At 33.3% G+C, this 24,291-nt stretch overlaps 1 protein-coding gene across 1 annotated transcript; it reads right to left on the bottom strand.

Moving 5' to 3' along the window:
* Nucleotides 1-22,537: 22,537 nt before the first annotated feature.
* On the bottom strand, nt 22,538-23,853 carry LOC130824301 (mitogen-activated protein kinase kinase kinase 20). Its single transcript, XM_057689235.1, has one exon. It carries the CDS (start codon nt 23,722-23,724, stop codon nt 22,699-22,701), a length of 1,026 nt encoding a protein of 341 aa, XP_057545218.1. The 5' UTR covers nt 23,725-23,853; the 3' UTR covers nt 22,538-22,698.
* Nucleotides 23,854-24,291: the final 438 nt, after the last annotated feature.

The raw sequence follows: 24,291 nt of genomic DNA, 5'->3' as shown, positions 1-24,291 counted from the left end.
ATTGGCCCAAATTGAAGATTTGGGGCCAAAATATTCATAGGCATTTAATGGTTCGAGATTTCTAAAATGTGGACCCCTTATTGGCCCAAATTGGAGATCTAATTATTTGTTTTCACATATAGACCAAGATCCTTATTTAATCAAGTGAAACGTCTCTTCACCAATATGTGTGGGGCTATTATTGGGAATAAAATATCCTTTAATATGAAATCAAATTTACTCCAAGTAAAAAAGTCAAAATTAAAGTCAAGCATGACCATGGACTTTTCTTCAAGACCCAAGTCAGATTCTTCTATAGCCTAAAACACTAACCCCATACTCCCACTATTTAGGGAACAACTCCCAAAATTTTATTCTTCTACGCTAATACTATGTCAAAATATTCTCTCTATTTATATCATCGTTTTTTTTTTCTGATTTAAGCATTAGAGAGAGTTTTTGGGAAATTATCTCCTATATTAGTCTTTCTTTATGATTGCACATAGGTTTTTTTAGCTGATCAAATTATTGTTAATCATTAATCTCACAAGTATTTAATACTTTTAGGGGCCGTTTGGTTGGGGGTAATAATCAAAGGGAAAAGGAATAAAAATACCCAATTCCCTTTGTTGTTGTTTGTTTGTTACTTTCTATCATTCCTTTTCCTCCATTTTAGTTTTGAGTTTACCCCAGACTAGGCATGGCCACGGGGCGGGTTACCCGGAACCGAACCGGTCCCGAACCGCTTGGAACCGGAACCGGAACCGGAACCGTTTGCGACAGGTTCCGAACCGCCCCGAACCGCGAAACCGTGAAACCGCCGGAAAAAAGTCGCCGGAACCGTGAAACCGCCGGAAAAAACCGTCGTGAACCGGGCCAAAAAACCCGCGGGTTGGAACCGGAACCGGTCCGGGAGAACCGGTCCAACGGTTCCATGGAACCGGTTCTGGAACCGGAACCGGGACCGGTCCGGTTGAACCGGCTCAACGGTTCCATGGAACCGGAACCGGGACCGGTCCGGTTGAACCGGCCCACCGGTTCCATGGAACCGTTGAGCCAAACTAGCCGTTAGAGAGCCGTTGGAATCCATCCTATAAATACTCATCACTTTCAATCATTTTCATTCACAACTCATCTCTTCTCCTACTCTCTCTACTTAATTCTTTAATTACGCAATTATTCTCTTAATTACATAATTAGTCTTCTAATTATTTCTTAATTTAGTTAGTTACATAATTAATCATTTATTTATTTCTTAATTCTATATTTCTATTTTTACTTCTATACTATCAATCATGTCTTCATTTTTGAAAAAAGCCACAAAAAAAGTTACTAAAGTGGCAAAATCATTAGGAGGTTCCAGTTCCTCCAAAAGAAAGGCCACTTCTACTCCGTCGGTATCAACAACACCCTCCATTAGTAATTATAATTATGAACCTAATTATCCGGAAGGGTACGACCCGGAGTTACATCAATATGCAGAAGAAGTGGAAAAAGATATACAAATTGAAGAAGAAGAAGAACAAGAAGAAGAACCAACGACCCCAATTGGGGTACATATATCTCGACAGTCATCAACAAGATCAGATGAAGAACAAGGAGAACAACAACAACAAAGACAAGCTCGTGGTAAACGAGTCAATTTCCAAACTATCGGTTAGTTTTATAATTTTATTCTTCAAATTAATTAAACTTTAAATTATTTATTTATTTAATTATAGTTTTATAATTTTAAATTATTTATTTAGATGAAGATGAACCAGTAAGACAACCTTTTCCGGCAATGCCACCTTCTAGTGGTAGAGCTGTTTCACATGTGTGGTCGTATTTCACAAAAGAACCAACCGAGAATCCAGATATGTTCCTATGCACTTGTCAAATTTGTGAAAGTCAAGGAGTAAAGCCCTTAGTTTCATACAATTTCGCCAGAGGTAAATACTTTTTAAGTTTTTTATACATACATAATACATTCATACATTATATATTCATATTTTATAAACATTTATTTATTGTGTTTTGTGAATACGTGTTAGGTGGTGGAACGGGATCTTTTAACAAACATTTGGCAAAGAAGCATGGAATCACAAAAGAAACTCATGCATCAAGCGGCAGCGGGACCACAAGTGGAAGCCGACAGACACAATGGGACATTCCCAACACAGGTATGCCTTTTAGATATAATCGTAATGACATGATTGATGAATTTTCTAGGTATGTAATTTGCGATGAATTGCCTTTTAACCACGGTGAAAGTAGGGCATATGAGCGTCTCACTAGACAACAATTGCAACCACAATTTAGAGCAATCCCTAGGAACACTCTTAAAAGACGAACAATTAAATTATACGAATCAATGCGCTATGACCTAGTTGAAATGTTTAAATCGTTTAATGGTAGGGTTAGCATAACAACTGACATATGGTCTGCTCCCCCACATTTAGAATCTTATATGTGTGTAACAGCACACTGGATAGATCGAAATTGGATTATTCAAAAAAGAATAATTGCTTTTGAGACTATGCCAGAAAGACACACCGGCGAAAACATAAAATATAGATTAATAGAGATATGTAGGGAATGGAACTTATTAGATAAAATATTTTGTTGTTCAACAGATAATGCAACCGCAAACATAAAATGTATAGAACTTTTATTTAACGAACCCGCCTTTAGTTTAATCCTTGGGGGTAGCTTATTACACATACGTTGTTGTGCGCACATAGTTAACTTATCTTGTCAAGTAGGTATAAAACAATTAAGTGAATTATTAGAACCAATTAGGGATATAGTAAAATGGCTTAGGATCGGAAAGATTAAAAGAAGATATAAACAATTATGTGACCAATACCAACTTAAAAAAGTGTATTGGTCATTAGATACTCCTACACGTTAGGGGTCAACGAACGATTTATTAAGAAAGGCGATTGCTTATCGCCCAGTAATAACACAACTATATAGTGAGTGTACAGATAGTTTCATAGCTGATGAAACTTGGGAATTAGCAATAGGTGTACATAACATATTAGAAGCGTATGACCACGCGACTAAGATTTTTTCTTATGTTTATGAACCGAACGTTCACTTAGTAATAAGTGAATGTATTACTATTTTTTATCACCTGCTTAAACATACACAAGAAGATACTAACCCACAATTAAGGCCGATTCTTGCTGAAATGATGGAAAAATGGAAATCATATTTTACCGATTTTCCTTACATTTATGGAATCGCAACCATTTTAGACCCACGTTTTAAAACCGAGGTCCTAACCAAAGTAATAGGATTTTATTATCAAGCGTTAGATCGCCCGTCTTCCGATGTAGCTTATTATGTCGGAACATGTAAAAAATATTTAGCTGAACTGTATGAATTTTACGCTAGTGTATATAACCCGAAACGCGATATGTCTAGGCGTGCTAGCGTTTCGGCTCGTCCCTCTTTCTATAATTCAGTAATTGCTAACATAATGACGCAAGATGATAGTTTTGTAGGATCTTCTTCTTCCTCGACCACATTTTTAGAACTAGATAGTTATCTAAAACACCACTTTGAAATAGACCCAAGTGTCTATAATATTTTGGAGTGGTGGAAAGAAAAATCTTTTAAATTTCCCATTTTATCGAGAATTGCAAAGGATATCCTTGCAATTCCCGCGTCCACTATTGCGTCGGAGTCTGCTTTTAGTGCAGGTAGAAGAGTTCTGGATGAAAAGCGATCTCGTCTTGCTCCACATAGTATTCAAATATGTGTTTGCAAGAAAGATTGGGACCAAGCGGAGATACGAACACAAGGACTAAGGAACGATGATGATCAAGACGACGATGATGATCCATGGATGATGATGGATACAACTTCATCATCGTCAGGAGGAGAGTCAGCGGAAGCATCTAATCAATATCAACCACATGATGATGACGAAGACGAATAGGATCAATCCGACACTCAACAACTATAAATAAAAGGTATGACAAAGAACTACGTGGGCTTTGATTCCTTCGGGATACGTAGGCAGCTTAGTATTCATTTGGGTACTAGGTTCAAGTCCATTTTCTCCCTCTTTTTTTATTAATCATCTTTATCGACATTATCATTGATTCGTTTCTTATTAATTAATTTTTCTCCATTCATTTTAGTAAATATTTCAATAACGATGACAACTTGACATGCAATGAATTTCGCTAATAATCAAGTAATCATCAAAGGTACGTCCGCGATATTATAGTATTTTTTTATTATACAAAAATTTAAAGAAAAAATTAAAATGGAACCGATGGTCCGACCCGCCCGTCCCGTGAGTTGGAACCGCCGGAACCGCCTCATGAACCGCTAAGGAACCGTTTGGAACCGCCCGGAACCGGAACCGGAACCGGAACCGTTCGCGACAGGTTCCAAATGGAACCGGAACCGGGTGGAACCGGAACCGGATGGAACCGGAACGGAACCGGACCAACCCGGACCGTGGCCATGCCTACCCCAGACTATTATACCCTCATTCCCCACCCCACCTACACTTTCCCATTCCATTCCCCACTTCATTACCCATCACTTAAAATTTGAACTTTGATTTATGGGTATTGTTATAATTCGCCGCTGTTTTCATTTTACCGTCACTTCATAATTAAATTACGAATTTGCCCCTAGACTTTAAAAAATTACGAATTTGCCATTGGACATAATAAACTATTATCAACTAAATTAATAAAAAAATTATTAATAAAAAATTAAAAATTAATTAACAACTAAATTTTAATTAATATATTATTATTATATTAAAAAATAATTAAACATTCAAATAAATTATTTAAATTCAAAACTAATTATTATAATAACATTATCATAATATAATATTATATTAAAATTAAATAATTTATTACAACATTTATTTAAATAACAATAACTTAAAAAATAAATTAATTAAACAAAAAAATTTCATAATTCGAAATTAAAACAAAAAAAAATAAAAAAATACCAGTCGCACTTTTGGTGCGACTGGTAATTTTTTTTTTAAAAAAATTGTTATTAATTTTATTTATATTATTATTGTTATTATTATTATTATTATTATTATTATTATTATTATTATTATTATTATTTGTAATCAATGGAGCTAGAAAGATATTATTTAGATTTATGTTTTGTTTCTTCATATTACAGAAAAAGATGATATAAGTTAATGATATTTTTTTAAAAAATAAGTTTATCAAGTTTATCATATAATAACTAGTTATTTTTGGAAAAAATATAAAAGAATTTAAAAACTCATAATTTGATTCCTTAACTTGAACCAAACAGTCACAAAGGGAATCAATGAGCATTTCATTTCGTTTCCTGAACACAGCCAAACGACTAGGCTAAATTAGGGGAATCCATTCCTTTCTCCTCCATTCCCTTTCCTCATTCCATTCCGATTCCCTTGTGCGAACCAAACGGCCCCTTAGTTCTCTTATAATCCTACAGTTTTCACACTAAAACAGTTTCAATGCAAGAATTATTAATATCAACTTTCCATAATTTTCAAATATGCATTGTTAGAAATATGAAGATTTAAAATATTATCTTGACAAGTGCGAAAAAAATTAAATGATAATAGTAGGCTGAATAGAAAGAAATATATGATTCTGAAATAAATAAAAGGAAAATCAAGTATCTAAAAAATATTAATTTAAATATTCCATTTTTAAAAAAAAATAAATAAAATTAAAAGAAAACTTAATCCGTAAATCATAACAATCAAAAACAAGTTTTGATATTGGAGAAGCAATTGTAAAACTTCCCAAGCTAGTGGAGAAAATCAAAACAGAAATTCAATGAATTGGGGCAGTAAATGCAAAAGAATCAATTCTGATGAAATACGGCCACAACTAACACAAATCGAAGAAAATTGGTGAAACAAGCAACCTCTTTACCCAATGCAATGACTTTAAATAACCTGAAGAACGTACAGTACAAGTTGAGAGATATTAAGATAAAAAAAAGAAAAAGAAAAAGAAAAAGAAAAAGAAAAAGAATGGTGCTGATTGCTGGGGATATGTTTGGGTGTAACAGACAACAGTAATCGCATGAGAGTACTGAATTGGGAAAGTCGCGACGTGTTGGGTCCCACTTTCCAAGTTGACTGAAACCCAAGTTAGGAGTAAGCATCAACTGATTCTCTGAATTTCAGTCTGTAGCATTTCATCACTTTCAGGATCGTAACTACTTATTAATTCTTGCATTTTTTATTTTTATCAATTTGGCAATTGGCAAATACTTTTTAATTTTTTCTTATCTTATCCTTTCTAACTTCTACCTCTTTTTTTAACCGGTTTGCTACTTGCTAGACTTTCAGCTTCTATTACACACTTGCACTTATATAAAATAATCAATTTTATTATTTTAGTTTTAATAATAATTTTAAATTCTATTCTTTTATATATTTTATATTATTCTATTATAATAATATTGTTATTAATTTTAAAAAATAGTAACAAGTTGGCAAATCTACTCGATCTAACTTATGTGTGAGTTAGAATAGTTTTAATTTTAGTATTTTGCCAGATCAAGTTGAGTACTCATAATACTAATAGTATAATGTGCATTTAATATCATACATTTTGTGTGATTAAGTATGATAAAAGTAAAAATATATTAAATTACTTAAAAAATCCAACATTTTTATAATTTTTCTATAATAATCTCACTTATTGATTAACCATGAATAATCTCAATTTTGATGAGTATTTTCCTAGGGCATACCCGATAACCAGATGACTTGCTATAGCAACTTCCTTTTTAAAAATAAATTAAAATAAAATGTCAAAAAATATATTTAAAAAATTTTAAATAAATTTTATGATTTTGTTTATTTTTCAAAATTATGTAAATTTTCAAAAATTTTCTCTAATTTTAAATAAATTTTTAGTTTATTTTTTTGGTAAATTACCTACTATAACAAGTTATCGGGTTACCTACTCTAGAAAAATATCCCTTAAAATTAAAATAATTCATTATTATTAATAGGTGTAACTATTGTTGGAAATTCATAAAAAGGTTGTATTATTCTAAGTAAATTTTTCTTAAAAATATTAAATGTGACGACTATAAAGTGGAAGTGGCAAGTAGTAATTACTCCATATGGCTCTCTTATTTTAGACTACTTTTTATTTTAATTTGTCCTATTCATTTGTTCTCTTTTTTTTTCTACCAATGGTCTCACAATCATTTCTTTAATTTCATCTATAAACTTATACTCTATTTTTATTTTAGCGAGTCATTTATTGACTCTTGTTTTTTGTGTCATTCTTCAACTGAAATTTTTTTATACTAAATCTCGTTGAATTTGCATTAGGTGCAAAATGAGAGAATAGGGGTATTTTTAGAAAAATATAATCATCATTCGAATAGGATTTGATATTATTATCTTAAAAATAATCATATAATTAATTATATTAGGCATAAAACCATTTAAAAAAAGAATCTATAATTACTACACTGAATTTGAGAAGTCAAGAGAATAGATTAATAGGAGTATTGAAATATTGGACCCATATAATTACTAATTTGGATGACAGCCGTATAGTATGTTCAATGTTGAGTAAGTGGATCTTATTTGTTTGCCCATTCCTTAGGAGCTGTCATATTAGGTACCAGTACGGATCCCAGTATATGCCTTCATGTATGCTCGATCACAAGATTGATTCATGATTGGGCGGCAATATTCTTTGTTCATCCTTTAAGCTTTCAGCTAGCTAGCTGTTTAGATTCCATTCATAGCTCGATACATTTTACAAAAATTTAATTAAATTTATCCTTATATTTTGATTATTGATAAAATGACAACCATCTCTTTTATGATTGTTTTGTTGTTATTCGATTTTACATATATATTTGTTTGGCTCTTGATTGTCTTACTAATATCACCTTATTACTTATAAAAATAAACATCATCTCAACTTTTTCATTTTAATTTGGAGTTGCATCACTTATATGTTTATTCTCTCTTTTTTATTTTTTCTTGTAAGACTTAGGATGTACATACACTTACTAATCCCTCCCCTAAACCAAGGACTATATCACTATGTCACTTCACCACAAGGCGTACTTTCTTGAACAACGTGTTAAGAATATTCTCCATAGTAGTCATCAAGACCAGATTCTCCCATTGAGAGGTCACACTTTAATTCCTCACACACATGTGGCTTTAGCAATCCAACATTGTTGGGATGAATTATCCCACATCGATAAATTGAAAATGGTGTGCACACTTTATAAGCTATTAGAGACCTTCTTCCCATTGCCATATGGTTTTGGGATGGTATATATCTCTTTGGCTTATGAAGTGTGTGCACTTGTGTCCCCGTTCATATGCTGACATTCACAATAAGTCCGGCCTAATTTAACATGGTATCAGAGCCAATGGTTCGATCAACAAATTAAAAATGGTAGGTTCGAAAAGAATGGCGTTCCGACCCTAATTGATTACTCCCACATGCGAACTCGACGGGGGTTCGCATGTGGGGGGGTGTTGGGATGAGTTATCCCACATCGATAAATTGAAAATGGTGTGCACACTTTATAAGCTATTAGAGACCTTCTTCCCATTGCCATATGGTTTTGGGATGGTATATATCTTTTGGGCTTATGAAGTGTGTGCACTTGTGTCCCCGTTAATATGCTGGCATTCACAATAAGTCCAGCCTAATTTAACATAACAGGGGACACAAGTGCACACACATCATAAGCCAAAGAGATATATACCATCCCAAAACCATATGGCAATGGGAAGAAGGTCTCTAATAGCTTATAAAGTGTGCACACCATTTTCAATTTAACGATGTGGGATAACTCATCCCAACAAACATGCCACCGTACCACAGTGTTGCTTCATCTTACATGTATTTCCTCGGTCGAACCTACAGCTCTTATGCATTGTTTTTCCCATTTATCGTGATTGATCAACATTAGTTTTGTTTTGTCTACTTTGATTCTTCACATCTTAGTTTTGGATGACTTTCACAAAATATTTCATGCTAATTGAAAGTCGGCCAACTTATATACTTATCAACTTTTTTTATTTTTCTTATATAACACTTGAAGTGTACACTCAATATTTACACAATCTTTGGATAAAGAGAAATCGAGAAAGGAAAGAAAATGATTTAAAAGGATGAAAACTCTCTTGTTTGGATAACAAAAAGAAAATGGAGGGATTTGAAGGGGAGAGGTTTAGAGGAAAACATAGACAAGTTTTATTAAGAATATAATTTCTCCGGTAAAAAGATTTAGAAGGAAAATACTTATTTTTCATTCTTTTCCCTTTCCATCCCTTCTAAACAAACTAGATAAACTATTCCTCCTTACCCTTACCCCTCTCCTTCCTTTCCCTTCCTTCCCTTCTTCTTCCCTTCTTTTATTGTCTTTCTCAATATGTTATCTAAACATAATGTTGTATGTCATCAATAAGAAATATTTACCGACATCAAAAAAAAATTATAATTATAACATAAGACGAAGAATTAGTTCAATAATAACTAAAGATTTTAAAAGAACTCCAATTTGAAAGCTAAAGAATCTCTTAGATCCCATGTTTATCGACTTATTTTTATTCAGTTAAGTTCAATTTTGTCAATTACTTTCACATTCATTTTTTTTTATATATAGTTGAATTCAATTTCATTTATTATTTGAGAAAACGCGAATAGAAAAGGAGACATTTACTTATTGGCACTATTCACTTATTACTCTTAATTTGTATTTTATTCTTAATCTACAAATTAAAACATAATCAAATGAGATTTTGTTTGATTCGTTTCAATGTAAATTTTATTAAAATCCACTTTTAATAATATTTCATTATGTATAGTAAGAGATATTAAACATTGAATAACTGCATTGGATAGTGTGAAAAAGTAAATCTCCTTTTCTATGAATTGGAGGGAGTATTATATTGTAGTGTACTTTGACCAAAGATTTGTTATTTTAACTTTCCTCTTACCTTTTGATGTTCTTGTCCCTTTCCTTTTATATATCGCTCTTACTTTTTCTTTATTTATATGCTTAGTATTTACATATATGGTTAGTTTTTTTTTTAATCTTTTTATGTATATTTATATGTTAATTATTGTTGTAGGTCAAACTTATCATACAATCCGGCAAGTAAATGCAGGAAAAACTTTTTTGGAGGATCAAATTTTAAGTCGAGGGATTCGTTGACCTCATTCTCCTTTAGGTATGAGTTGCCGTCTTCCTTCCTTGCCCGAGTACTGAGTATACTGGGTATGATAATGATGATCACTTGTATAAAAAAAACAAAGGAGAAAAGGACTTCAATTGTAAGCTTTATTAAGTTGCATTGTAAATCAAATCTTGGTTTACTTTGAGCAAGTATTGTTTATTCAAGGAAAGATGTTGAATAGAATTTTTAACTAGTCTGTTTCTTCCGTTATTCTACCCTACATTCAAAAAATAAACGGAAAAGTTATAAATTTATGAACGAAAAAAATCTAAAAGCCTAAACAAAATATGTTCTTCGACGAAAAAGATCAGAAAATATATGTGATTGTGGTTTTAAGGATTCTTAGCAACAACGACTACCGTTTTTACGTTCATATACTCCAAAAAAACTATTCTCTTGATATTAAAAATGTTGCTTTCTTTAACTCATTTATTGATAACAAATATATATTCCATTAGAACAGGGGTGGAGCAAGAAATTTCTAAGTCAAAGTTCATTTTCATTGATTTTTTAAATGAAACCTTTTATAATTAAAAAAAAAAAAGAATTTTTTAAACTAAAATACAAATATTTTAATTACTATAACTAAATAAAAACTCAATATATTTTCTAACTACATTAATATTTATTTTTGAAACGTAACTTAAATTAAATTGCTAAAATTTAAAATTTTCATCTCTAATGTTAAAAAGGAAGAGAAAAAAATAATGGATTGATGCTAATAATAGAAAAGTGCAAAAATTTAAACGATTGAAATATTAAGAAATAAATGTTGATTATTTTTCTAAATTAAACCGCAAATAATTGATTTTTAAGAAAGATTGAAAATAATTAGATGATGTAAAAGATGATATTTGGGTGTAAAAAGGTTACTTTTGAAAGAAGTTATAGAAAAGGAGAGGAAAAAAATGTATGCACAGGGATTTAATCCCAAGAACATTCATATGTTAGATAAAATTTCAATGAGGTACTCTACTTACTAATATATCATTTCAATATGATAATTCTAGTACAAGGCTCTCTAGTTTTGGAGGCTCAATGCACGGTTGAGCTCCAATCGCCTCTAATTGGAATTTATTATTCCAAAGTACCAAAAACAAGCTTGAACTTAGGGTCACTTACATAACGTGTACAGGTTAGTCTCGGATATTTTAGTGGCCCTGAGCAATATTAATTTGTGGACTCTCAAGAAATAAACACGTTTTCGATTATTATTTTAAGTGATGATTGACAATGTATAAAATGTTTCTCACTTTAAAATATAAAAATTGTTATACATTAGTATACTACCCTACCCATTACTTACAAAAATGATTAAATAAACAAGTAGCCATCAGCTACCGAAACAATAGTAAAAAACGATGAACTACTCAAATATGTAATTTAATTCTACATTTGGACAAAAAAACAAATCGAGCAATAACAAATAATGAATTGAAAAAATTGAATTATTTTATACGATTATACCTACAAGAATAGGAAAAAAAATAGTACTTTTTATACATAAAAAAATAATGAGCTCTTTAAAATGGGGTCTTAAGCGGTAGCTAAAAAACTAACATTAATGATTGAGTAAGAATTGAAACAAATGAAAAAATAACAATGGTGAAAATTATAAGTAGAAATTGAACAAGAAAAATCAATATGTAGAATGTAAAAAACTAAAAAAGGAATAAAAAATGTTGACTAGAGAAGTTTTAATATATGAAAAAAAAAAAACTAGAAAAGGAAAGGAAAATTATAGAGAATAAATCAAACACCCAGAAAAAAAATAAGCTAGTTACTTTGCCATCAAACTACAACTTATAACTATGTTTGTAATTGTATACATTATAACAGAGAGACAGAGGCCCCAGCAACGAAGAGGCCCTGTGCAGCTGCAGCTGTTCCCGCTACAGGCCAGGCATGAAACTGTATATAGATCATTATTTTTAGTTGTGACCACATGAGTATATATTTGTTCTTCATTTATTTTAAATTTCTACGATCTCAATGAATGTAGAAAAACGATAAGAAAAACGATAAGAAAAAATGCCAATAAAAACTCAATATTTCTAGCGAGTTTAACAAGCTAATTAAAAAATTAAATAGTTAACATAAAGAAAACAATTCTAAATCTACCATATTATGCAAAAACCAACAAAAAGTTAACATTTTTAGCTAATCGAATAAGTATAGTAAAATATTTAACAGTCAAAAAAAATAACATTTATTAAACATCAAATGTTTGATTTAGTGGTCGTTAATGAAGGGTGGGATATGAAGTTGGAAGGTATAAGGAATGATGTAGGAAACCAAAATGGAAGATACTTGGCATGTGGTAATGTGATGAAATGCATGTCTAACCGTGTATGATGCCCCATCAGTCTATTCTACACATGATTGATCCCACTTTAATTGACATTCAAGCCGTCCTCCTCATACATCCCAATTTTGCGGAATATTCACATAGTAATTCCGTCCAATATAAAGGACAATTCTAAAATTGTTTTCCGACTATGATTAAATATCTCAAAATATCTACTTAGTTCAAACAAAATACAATCTAATCAAAATGAGCAAAGAAATTATGTCTATGAAGATAATATAAGTAGGAAAATAAGTAGATGGAAAAACAAAATACCATCTAATCAAAATGATCAAAGAAAAGATTAATAGATAGTATAAAGCTCAATCTAGAGATTTGGGTTGGCTTCAAATACAACTCATACTAGGACTAGTATTTACAAGTGAAAGCAACATGGGACATCAACAAAAATAGTTGTTAGCAACGACAAAAAACATATGACATGTTATGAATGGTATGTGTGACTTGAGTGCACAAGTTAATGTGTGTAATCATGTGTGTGACTCTTGGTTTGTGGAATGTAAATGGATGTAATTATGTGGTGAGTATTCATGATGAATTATGAATGTTAATGAAGAAGAAGATACTTGATTTATGGTAGCTCGATCGAATTCTAACAGAAGGATCAGAAAGGTCGCTCGACCTACCCGCTCGACCGAGCGAGTCATTTTGGTAGGTCGAGCGGTCAGACAGAATGCTCCAGAATGCTGCTGATTCTCGCTCGACCGAGCGAGCTCCCTGTTTCGGTCGAGCGGATGTTCTGATATGCATGGGATGCTAGTTTTCGACCTTTCAAGTTCTAGGAGTTATTTCATATTGTTCATTACTCAATGTTAACTATGTATTCAAGTGAGCTATTGATATTCTAGTATCTAGTACTATATATAGGGCTCTCATACTCACACATCAAACACATCAAACACAACCCCTAAACCAAACACATAGCCTTTTGTTTTTTTCTCTTAGTCAATTGTAATTCTTCTTTGAGAAGTGTTGTTTATACTCATTCTTGATATAATATAAACATAAACTACACACCACGGAGGACGTAGCCATCATTGGGTGAACCTCCTTAAATCCTTGTGTCCTTTTGATTAGCTTACATTGTCAAACGTTGTTTTGTTCATTGTTGTTTGTATTGTTCTTAGCATCGTAACGGTTTTGGCAAACGTTTTCAATTGGTATCAGAGCCAAGTTGATTTTACGGTGTCTTAAGAAGTTGTTATTTGAGAAACATGACTACAATGAAGCTTGATATAGAGAAGTTTGATAGGAATGTAAATTTTGGCTTATGGCAAGTCAAAATGAGAGCCATTTTAATTCAAAATGGTGTACATAAGGCCATTGATGGTGTAGATAAGATGCCGGAAGGAATGTCCGCTTCAAGGTGGGAAGTGATAGACTCAAAGGCATGGTCGGCAATCCAATTATGCCTTTCCAATGAAGTTCTAAGAGAGGTTGTTAAAGAAACAACAACCAAGGGTATATGGGAGAAGTTGGAATCACTCTATATGGCCAAGAGTGTTACCAATAGGCTACTTTTGAAAAGTAGACACTACGATCTACGCTTGGAGGAAGGTAAATCCTTGAAACCTCACTTAGATGAATTTTACTCCATTGTTATGGATTTGCAAAACATTGATGTCAAGCTTGATGATAAAGACTTGGCAATTTACCTATTATGTTCTTTACCCCCTTCTTATAAAAATTTTAGAGAAATTCTACTCTATGGTAGAGATAATCTGAGTAGTGATGATGTGAAGAGTGCCTTGACACAAAGGGACCTTATCGACTCACAATTATTACAAAAGTCACAAAGCAATGCTAGTGATGGTTTGTTTGTGAGAGAGAGGTCACAAGAGAAAGGTTCCACTAGTGGGAGTGGAAACAAAGGTAAAGGGAGGTCCAAGTCTATTAGGCCAAATAAAAATAAAACTTGTAATTATTGCAAGCTTAAGGGCCACATCAAGAGGGATTGTTGGAAGTTAAAAAAGAAAAATGAAGAGGAGGCCAGGGAAGGAACTAGTAATGCAAATGCTAGTTATGTGAATGATAGTGATGATGGTGATGTACTTGTTGCCACACATGGGTACAAAGATAATGATGAGTAGATTCATGACTCGGGGTGCACATTCCACATGACTCCCAACAAAACTTTCTTCCATACATTTGAAAGTATTTATGGGGAAATGTTACCATGGGAAACAACACTACTTGTAAGGTTGTTGGGATCGGGAGCATTAGAGTGAAGATGTTTGATGGGATTGTGAGGACCTTAACGGATGTTAGGTATGTTCCGGGTTTAAAAAAGAATCTTTTATCTTTGGGTACTCTTGACAAGATCGGGTGTAGAATCACTTGTGAAGGTGGAGTTATGAAGGTCGCCAAAGGCTCACTAGTTGTGATGAAGGGTAAGTTGAATGGGAGTTTGTATGCTCTTCAAGGTTCAACCATTCTTGGCTCGGCAAATATTTCCACAAACACAATGTCCGATCATGACACCAAACTTTGGCATTTGAGGCTTGGTCACATGGGAGAAAGAGGTATGTTTGAACTCTCTAAACAAGGTTTTTTTGATGGGAAGAAATTTGGGAACCTTGGTTTTTGTGAACATTGTGTTTATGGGAAACACAAGAGAGTTAGTTTCAAACCCGCCATTCACAACACTAACGGAATGTTAGACTATGTCCATTCCGATTTGTGGGGGCCTTCACGAATGCCCTCCCTTAGTGGTTGTAATTACATGTTGACCTTTATTGATGATTTTTCAAGAAAAGTTTGGTGTTATTTTATAAAACATAAAAATGAAGTTTTTGATGTCTTCTTGGAATAGAAGAAGATGATTGAAAAGAAGACCGGTAGGAGCATCAAGACCTTAAGAACCGATAATGGTCTTGAATTTGTTGATAATAAATTTCTGAAATATTGTTCTAATGAAGGCATTGTTAGACATAGAACTTGTGCAGGTCGTCCTCAACAAAATGGTGTTGCGGAGAGGATGAATAAAACATTATTGGAGAGGGCTCGGTGTATGCTAAAACAAGCGAATTTGGGGAAGCAATTTTGGGCCGAAGCGGTGGCTACGGCATGTTATTTGATCAACCGTTCTCCTCATACCTCCTTAAAATTCAAGTCGCTACAAGAAGTGTGGTACAACACTCCGGTGAATTATTCTAGTCTTAGAATCTTTGGTTGTCCAGCTTATATTCATGTAAATGATGGTAAGTTAGAACCTAGGGCTAGAAAGTGTATTTTTGTGGGATTTGGAGTGGGTGTAAAGGGGTATAGGGTGTGGTGTAATGAATCAAAAAGAATAATTGTTTCTAGAGATGTTGTTTTTGATGAAAATAGCATGCTTGTATCTAGTATAGAAAAGTCCAATGATAATAATGTAAATGATGATGCATAAATGGAGGATCAACCTCCCAATATTGAAGATGAGAAAAATGATGATGATGTTCAACAAAGGTCTCCCTCTTTGTCAACAACTAGGCAAAGAAGAAAGATCGTGGCTCTAAGAAGGTACATTGAAGAATGTGATTATGTGGTATATGCTCTCAACATTGCTAGCGAAGTCGAAGGGTTACATGAACCAAGTACGTACAAGGAGGCTATGGCCTCAAATGACTCAAGCAAGTGGTTGATAGCTATGAAGCAAGAGATGGAGTCTCTTGCAAAGAATGGAACTTGGGATATTGTTGAAGCACTAAAGAAAAAGAAAATTGTTGGGTGCAAGTGGATATTCAAGAGGAAGAAGGGTCCTTCTAGTGACATTCCTCCCATCTACAAAGCAAGGGTAGTTGCAAAAGGATACTCTCAAATTGAGGGTGTTGATTTTCATGAAGTTTTCTCACCGGTGGTGAAACACTCTTCTATAAGGGAATTGCTTGCTTTGGTGGCGATGGAGGATTTGGAGTTACATCAATTGGATGTAAAAACGGCTTTTCTTCACGGTGAGCTCGAAGAAGAGATCTTTATGAAGCAACCGGAAGGTTTTGAGGTAGCCGGTAAGGAAAATCATGTGTGTAGATTGAAGAGGTCATTGTATGGGTTGAAGCAATCTCCGAGGCAATGGTACAAAAGGTTTGATTCCTTTATGATTTCACATTATTTTATTAGAAGTTCTTATGATAGTTGTTTCTATCTTAAGAAATTTGAAGATGGTTCTTTGTTATATTTGCTCTTATATGTTGATGACATGCTTGTAGCATGTAGCTCTTTTTTTTAAGGTGGAGAACTTGAAAGAGTTGCTTTCAAGTGAGTTTGATATGAAGGATCTTGGTGAAGCCATGAAAATTCTTGGGATGGAGATTTTGAGAGATCGGACTAAGGGTATACTATACCTTAGTCAAAGGAAGTACATCGAGAAAGTTCTGCAACGTTTCTCTATGGATGATGCTAAAGGTGTGTCTACTCCTCTTGCTTCTCATTTCAAATTATCCAAGAAGTTGTGTCCACAAACAAAGGCGGAAGAAGAGCAAATGGTAAGAATCCCATACACTAGTGCCATTGGTAGTGTTATGTATGCTATGGTGTGTTCTAGACCCGACATTGCTCATGCGGTGATTTTGGTGAGTAGATATATGTCTAATCTGGGGAAGGGACATTGGGAGGCACTAAAGTGGTTATTGAGGTATTTAAAAGATACTTCTAATGTATGTCTTATATATGGGAAGAATTCAAGCGAGCTAACCGGGTATTGTGACTCGGATTATGGTGGTGATCTAGATAATAGAAAGTCCACAAGTGGGTTCGTGTTTACTTTGGGTGGTTCAGCGATAAGTTGGCAATCATCTTTGCAAGATGTGGTTGCTCTCTCAACAACCGAAGCGGAGTACATAGCCGTGGCCGAGTCATTCAAGGAGGCAAAATGGCTTAAAGGTCTTGTTGGTGAAATGTGCAATAAGGTGTGTGAGGTAAGTGTGCATTGTGATAGTCAAAGTGCAATTCATTTGGCTAGGAATCAAAACACATTTCATAGAAGGTCCAAACACATTGATATTAAGTATAACTTCATCCGGGATGAAGTTGAGCACAAGAGGGTATTATTGAAAAAGATTGACACTACGGAAAATCTGACCGACATGATGACGAAGTCATTACCTACAACCAAGTTTGAATTATGTGTTGACATGGTTGGTTTAGCTCCTTGCTTGAAATAATGCCTTTGGGACATTTGGGGTGTATATGTTTTTGTTTTATGAAGTGGATTGATGAATTTTTTTTGACTTGGGTGAACTCAAGTCAAGGTGGAGATTCTTATGAATGGTATGTGTGACTTGAGTGCACAAGTTAATGTGTGTAATCATGTGTGTGACTCTTGGTTTGTGGAATGTAAATGGATGTAATTATGTGGTGAGTATTCATGATGAATTATGGGTGTTAATGAAGATTAATGAAGAAGAAGAAGGGACTTGATTTATGGTAGCTCGATCGAATTCTGACAGAAGGATCTGAAAGGTCGCTCAACCTACCCGCTCGACCGAGCGAGTCATTTTGGTAGGTCAAGCGGTCAGACAGAATGCTCCAGAATGCTGCTGATTCTCGCTCGACCGAGCGAGCTCCCTGTTTCGGTCGAGCGGATGTTCTGATATGCATGGGATGCTAGTTTTCGACCTTTCAAGTTCTTGGAGTTATTTCATATTATTCATTACTCAATATTAACTATGTATTCAAGTGAGCTATTGATATTCTAGTATCTAGTACTATATATAGGGCTCTCATACTTACACATCAAACACATCAAACACAACCCCTAAACCAAACACATAGCCTTTTGTTTTTATCTCTTAGTCAATTGTAATTCTTCTTTGAGAAGTGTTGTTTATACTCATTCTTGATATAATATAAACAGAAACTACAAACCACGGAGGACGTAGCCATCATTGGGTGAACCTCCTTAAATCCTTGTGTCCTTTTGATTAGCTTACATTGTCAAACGTTGTTTTGTTCATTGTTGTTTGTATTGTTCTTAGCATCGTAACAGTTTTGGCAAACGTTTTCATGACAGTAATTTTAAAATAGAGTGAAGAGGCAGTTGCTCTAGGCTGCTCGAACGAGCACTATATTGCTTGCTCAAGTAGCAAGACTTTCCAAGCTTCTGCCTTGCTGATTATGGGTGGATTTGTTTGAGCTATTAGGGTTGCTTGCTTCATACTAGTTCGTTCTCATGATATTTCATACTCCAAATCCCAAAGCTTAGTTATACTCTTAACAACATATTAATTTTCTTCATTATTAGAGCTAGGCAACAATGAGGAAATTCTCGAGCAATGCAACCTTCAACAACTTTCAAAGTTTCTTTATTAATTCACTTTTACTATGAATATAAATATGAATATGAAGGATAGAACTGAATAAGAGCAGTAATGAAAACAATTAAAAAGAGATACAAATGATGTACCGAGTCTAACCCTTAAAAAGACCTATGTCTCCACTCTTGAAAACTCTTAGGCTACTGCGAAGTTTCTTTATTCACTTTTACTTAGAGTTTTAGTAATACAAACTTTAGAAGAATGTCATATTTATCTTCCAAACATCCCCGTAATCCTATACTATCAACTAGATACTCAATCCTAGTGAACGTAAGAAACACTTTTTTCAAACTTCCTCTTTTCTTTCTTTTATAATAAAGATTTATATAAGACGTTATGTATAAGCTATATATGATACAAATGAGAGTTATATTAAGAAAACAATATTACTCTTTTAAAATATAGCTCTTTTTCCTAATAGCAAAACATATTGGGGTATTGGTCTTGATAGTCATTGATTTACTTTCTGGTATTTTATTTTTCTTAGTGATAATCTTATATCTTGGTCCTCCAAATGTCAACAAAAACATCAAGTCTTGTACCGATATTGAACATCAAGGGGACATTAATGTTGTCTATCTTATTGGTTTTGAATGCTGGTGCTTGAGATTCATTGTCCTATTACAAAAGAAACTCTTGTCTATTCTGATGATGATTCTATATCTGAAAATCAAGTACATCATCAATGTGCAAAACATTTAGGCCTTGTTTAGATGTTGGAAAATGGAGGGAAAAAAAGGAAAGAAAATGGAGGGACAGAGATCCCCTTGTTTGAATAGCAAAAGGGAGAAAGGGGAATTGGAGGGAAGGGATTTTAAGGTGAAGACGACGGTGTATTAGAGTTTGAATAATATGTTTCAAATTCCAATATTGCCAAGATCGAGTGTATGAAGTTTAGTGACAAACAAATTACGCTATCAATGATATCGACGTTTGTAAGAGAAAGCAAAGCAATAAAACGACACAAAATTTAACGAGGTTCACCCAACTAAGGCTACGTCCTCCAGTGTGTAGTATCTCTTATATTATCAAAGGAGTTCAAAGAACTCTCAAATATGGAGAATTACAATAGAGAAGAGATATAGGCTAGTGTTTGGCTTGGGGTATATTTTGTGGATGTATTACAATGTGATTGAGAGCTCTCTATTTATAGGAGAGGTCATACTAAGTTACATTAAGTATAATAAAGCTATGAATAAATGATAATAAAACATCTTCAAGGACTTGAAGAGTCAAAAACAACATCTTAGGAGTATCAGAAACATCGCTCGACCAAAGTAGAAGGCTCGCTCGGTCGAGCGGGATACAGAAAGTGTCTGTCTGAATTCTGTCTGCTCGCTCGACCCAACCTGAAGCTCGCTCGGTCGAGCGAGCTGGTCGAGCGGCACTTCAGAGAGCTTCTGACAGAGTTGCTCGACCTTACATTGTAGAGCATCTTCAACTAAACCTTTACACTTCTTCATTAAGTCCCATAACTCCCATGAATAACTCATTAATTCATACCTTAATCATCATCATAAACCATAATAATCACCTTAATACACCAACATTAACACACTCATTGGATTCCAAACCCAAGAGTCACACATGAATGCACACACCAAATGTGCACTCAAGTCACACTAATCAAAACATAAGGGATTAAGTCCCTTCATTTTATTAGTATTTAAATCTCTTCAAAAGAGAAAAGATTTGGAAGGAAAATGAAATTTCTTTCTTTTCCCTTCCTTTCCATCCCATAAAAACAATGTAGTATTTTCCCTCTTTTCTCCACCCCTTCTTTCTCTTCCTTTCCTTTCCTTCCTCTTCCCCTCCTTTCTTTTCTCTTATAATTTGTTATCCAAACATCGTGTTAGAGATGATCCTTTATTTTGTCGAAGATAAAGTCCAACATGTTGAAGTACGAGTTCTCAATGTTGATTTGATTAGGTAGATAGCATATATATCATCACTAAAAGTCATCCTCCGGATACTTTTTGATGCTTTTTAGCTTTCGTTCTAATATTAGCATTTGTAATCACACCAATTTAACTACGGGGACATTTTACGTGTATACCCCATAAGGTCATAACCCTAGGTCCTGACCTTGTATAAAACATACACAAATCAACATCGAATGAAGCATGACTTATAAGTCCATTATTTTAATGAAACGTGTATTTTACAAAGTATTTTCTATCAAATCAAACACTCAAGTCTTGTAATAATCTACATAGATTTATAAAGAAACATTAAAAGGAGTTATGTACTACTCCAAATATTTATTTTTGAATCTATGTAGGCTAGCTATTAACATGAGCGAGATTCATACCTGATACTTTCTCCATCCCCTTAAAGTTTATTTATATTAAAATATTAATTTAAGGAAAGAAAAACTTAAAATATATACAAATAACATCTTGTTGAATTTGTCACAATGTATATTTTATAAAGGTAAAGAATGCTCCCACTATCCTGCACAAGGTAGGGTCTGGGTGGGGGATTTTTTTTCCTAAAAGATGCGGACAAACCATACTTGTTCCCTTTTAAGAGAAAGTAAAGAGGATGCGCACAGTTAAGAAACCCCCCAATAGATACCTACGTACAGTAGGGGTCGAACCCCACACTTTCTGCTCAACATGTAAATGCTTTATCCATTGAACCACAAGTGCTTATATTTTTATTATTTTTATACTTTAAATAGTTTTTTTAAATGTTTTTAAAATTACCAAGGATTGAAATACACTTTAAAAACAAATCAAAATAAAATTGGACAAACTTTGAAAACTAGTAAAATCATAATTTCAACCTAAAAATTCTTTCCAAATCTTTCTAGAGACATGATACAAAATGCAATTGCTTGAAAATCAACGAACCATGAATTGGACAAGGGGCCAACTTCTTAAGTTTTGATATAACATTAACTATTAAGCTATCATTACAAATCCTTCCATATAAATAAAATAATATAAAATATACAACCACGAGAATTATGAGGTCCAACCACACTTTAATTACTAGATTTGCTAGATACAAATTATTGTGATTTTGATGGAAATTTGTGTTCTTGTATTTCTACAATTCTTAATTAAAAAATATGTATGTTTCTTTATTTTAAAATAAAAAGCCATCCGTCGGTTGTAGTATACATATAGGAAGGATGATGTTGACATTGGTGGGATGAAGTTAAGGTGAGGAGAAGGTCATTTACAAGGCATGACCCACGAGCTATTTCATGAAGCATGTTACTTCATTGTTATAAATATTATATTTTGCGTCATCTATTTTTATTTTTCTTTTATATTTTGGCATTGATTGCACTATTTATTATTCCTAGCAATATACTCTATGAACATTCTCATATTGATTTGATAATTGGTGAAAAAATACTCCTTATAAAAAGTGGTAAAAATGTGTGAGAAATAAAAATTTTAATTCAATATGTAAATATAAATTAAAAATTGGGTGTGGACCATGTTAAATAATTCCTCTATAACTCATTTTTTTTTTAATATCAATTATATATCAATTATAATCAACTTTGAGTTATTAATTTGAGCCAAACATAAGAAACAATGATGAATATATACTTTTGGAATTATGTTAATAAGAGTAATTTCTTAAAATAAAAATTTGAAAGATTAAGCGAGTATGCATAATATGTTTGGAGAAATGTTGCTAGTAATTGATTATTAAACTAAAATATGAAGGAAGAAAACTTTTGTATTTTTCTTAATTAACTAAGTAGCATTTACAAGATGATATTGAAAGAATTTGTTACCATCTGATCAATTAAAAAAACATGATCTGACGGTGCATATTTGTAAGAAATTCCAAAAATTGGTAAAACAAAAAGAAAAAATTTATCATCTAATTGTGACCCAACTATCACTTGAGTTCCATTCGGGCATTTCATTACAAATCAACTCTTGTTCCAATTGACGTGAAACCCATGACGCATTAGAAAACCCGAAAGACGAAACCGAAACCGAAACCGAATCCGAATCCAAATTTGATTGCCAATCTGGGAACTCAAATGGACATCTAGGACTAGGAGAAACTGAAACCTCTCCTTCTTGTTCATCATCATCAAATAACCCGGAAATAAACGGATGATCCAACAACATATGGGCCGTCCATCTCTCATTTGGGTTTTTAACAAAACACTTTTCTAGAAAATCTTTCCCTTCAGAGCATAAATTCTCGGGAATCTTCGGCGATTCTCCGCTAACACCAATTCGATAAAGCAAACCACTGACGTCATTTTCCGGCGATAATTCCCACACCGATTTACTGGAAACCATCTCAACAACTGCACAACCAAGTGCCCAAATATCCGCTGGCGACTCAATTTTCCCGCCGGCGATAATCTCTGGCGACATAGAAAGAGGAGTTCCTCTTAATTGAATTCCACTCTCATCTGATTTTCTCTTGGCTAACCCAAAATCGGCAATCTTCACATTACCATGATCGAAAACCAGAATGTTTTGAAGCTTAATATCGCAATGAACAAACCCATTTTCATGAATATGACATAAACCCTTTAGAATCGATTTCGTATACTTTTTCACAACAGGAAATTCGAATTTGCCTCCAGAAAATTTAAGTTGATCAGATAAACTTCCTTTACTTGCATATTCTAAGAAAAGATTATAGAATTGGGTACCCTTTTCGTAACTCAAAGAATCACCCAAATATTGGATTATGTTCGGGTGATTGTTACTCAATTGCGAAAGTATTTCTTTTTCATTTTTTAATGAAAATGAAGAACTGGTTTCAGAGGATTTCACAACGATTTGGGTAGTTGAATTTGTAGGATTTGATTTGGGTATTGCTAAATTAACTGTACCAAAACTTCCTCTTCCTATTATCCTTCCTCTTACAAACTCCATTGGAGTAGACTTAATCTTTTTTTTGTTTTTATTTTTATGGGTTTACAATTCTCTGTTCTATTAAGGGTGGGGAAAGAGTATTTATATAAGGAAGGTTTAGAGAGAGAAAACGAAAGGGGGGGAGGAATTTGGTGTGAAGTAGGATTTTATTATAATATTTTATTTTATATTTTGTGGTGGGGTTTAAGGAAAGTTAAAATTCCATAAATAAAAATAAAAAAGAAATTGGTTCTATTAATTTGGTAAGGAAAAAAGATGCACGTGATAATCAAGGATATAATATTGGCGGACGGCACACACACTTAGAAGTGAGAATATAAGAAGGGTTAAAAGGGAATTATAGTTAATATCAATGACACTTTACTTCTACTCTTATTGTTAAACTATCACAATACACGCCATTCTATTTGTGGTTCACATTGTGAAACGAAGCCTCGTGTTTTTGGCAAGGACATTCAACCAACTTATCATCAATTGCTTTCATATTGCTCTTTCTTACTCTTTCTTCAATTTTAATAAATATGTAGAATGTGTATAATTTATTTATTTTATGATAAATAGGTACAA

This window comes from Amaranthus tricolor, chromosome 9 (assembly GCF_026212465.1).
Source record: "Amaranthus tricolor cultivar Red isolate AtriRed21 chromosome 9, ASM2621246v1, whole genome shotgun sequence".
NCBI classification, from domain to species: domain Eukaryota; kingdom Viridiplantae; phylum Streptophyta; class Magnoliopsida; order Caryophyllales; family Amaranthaceae; genus Amaranthus; species Amaranthus tricolor.
This window is presented reverse-complemented; position numbering and strand designations above follow the sequence as displayed.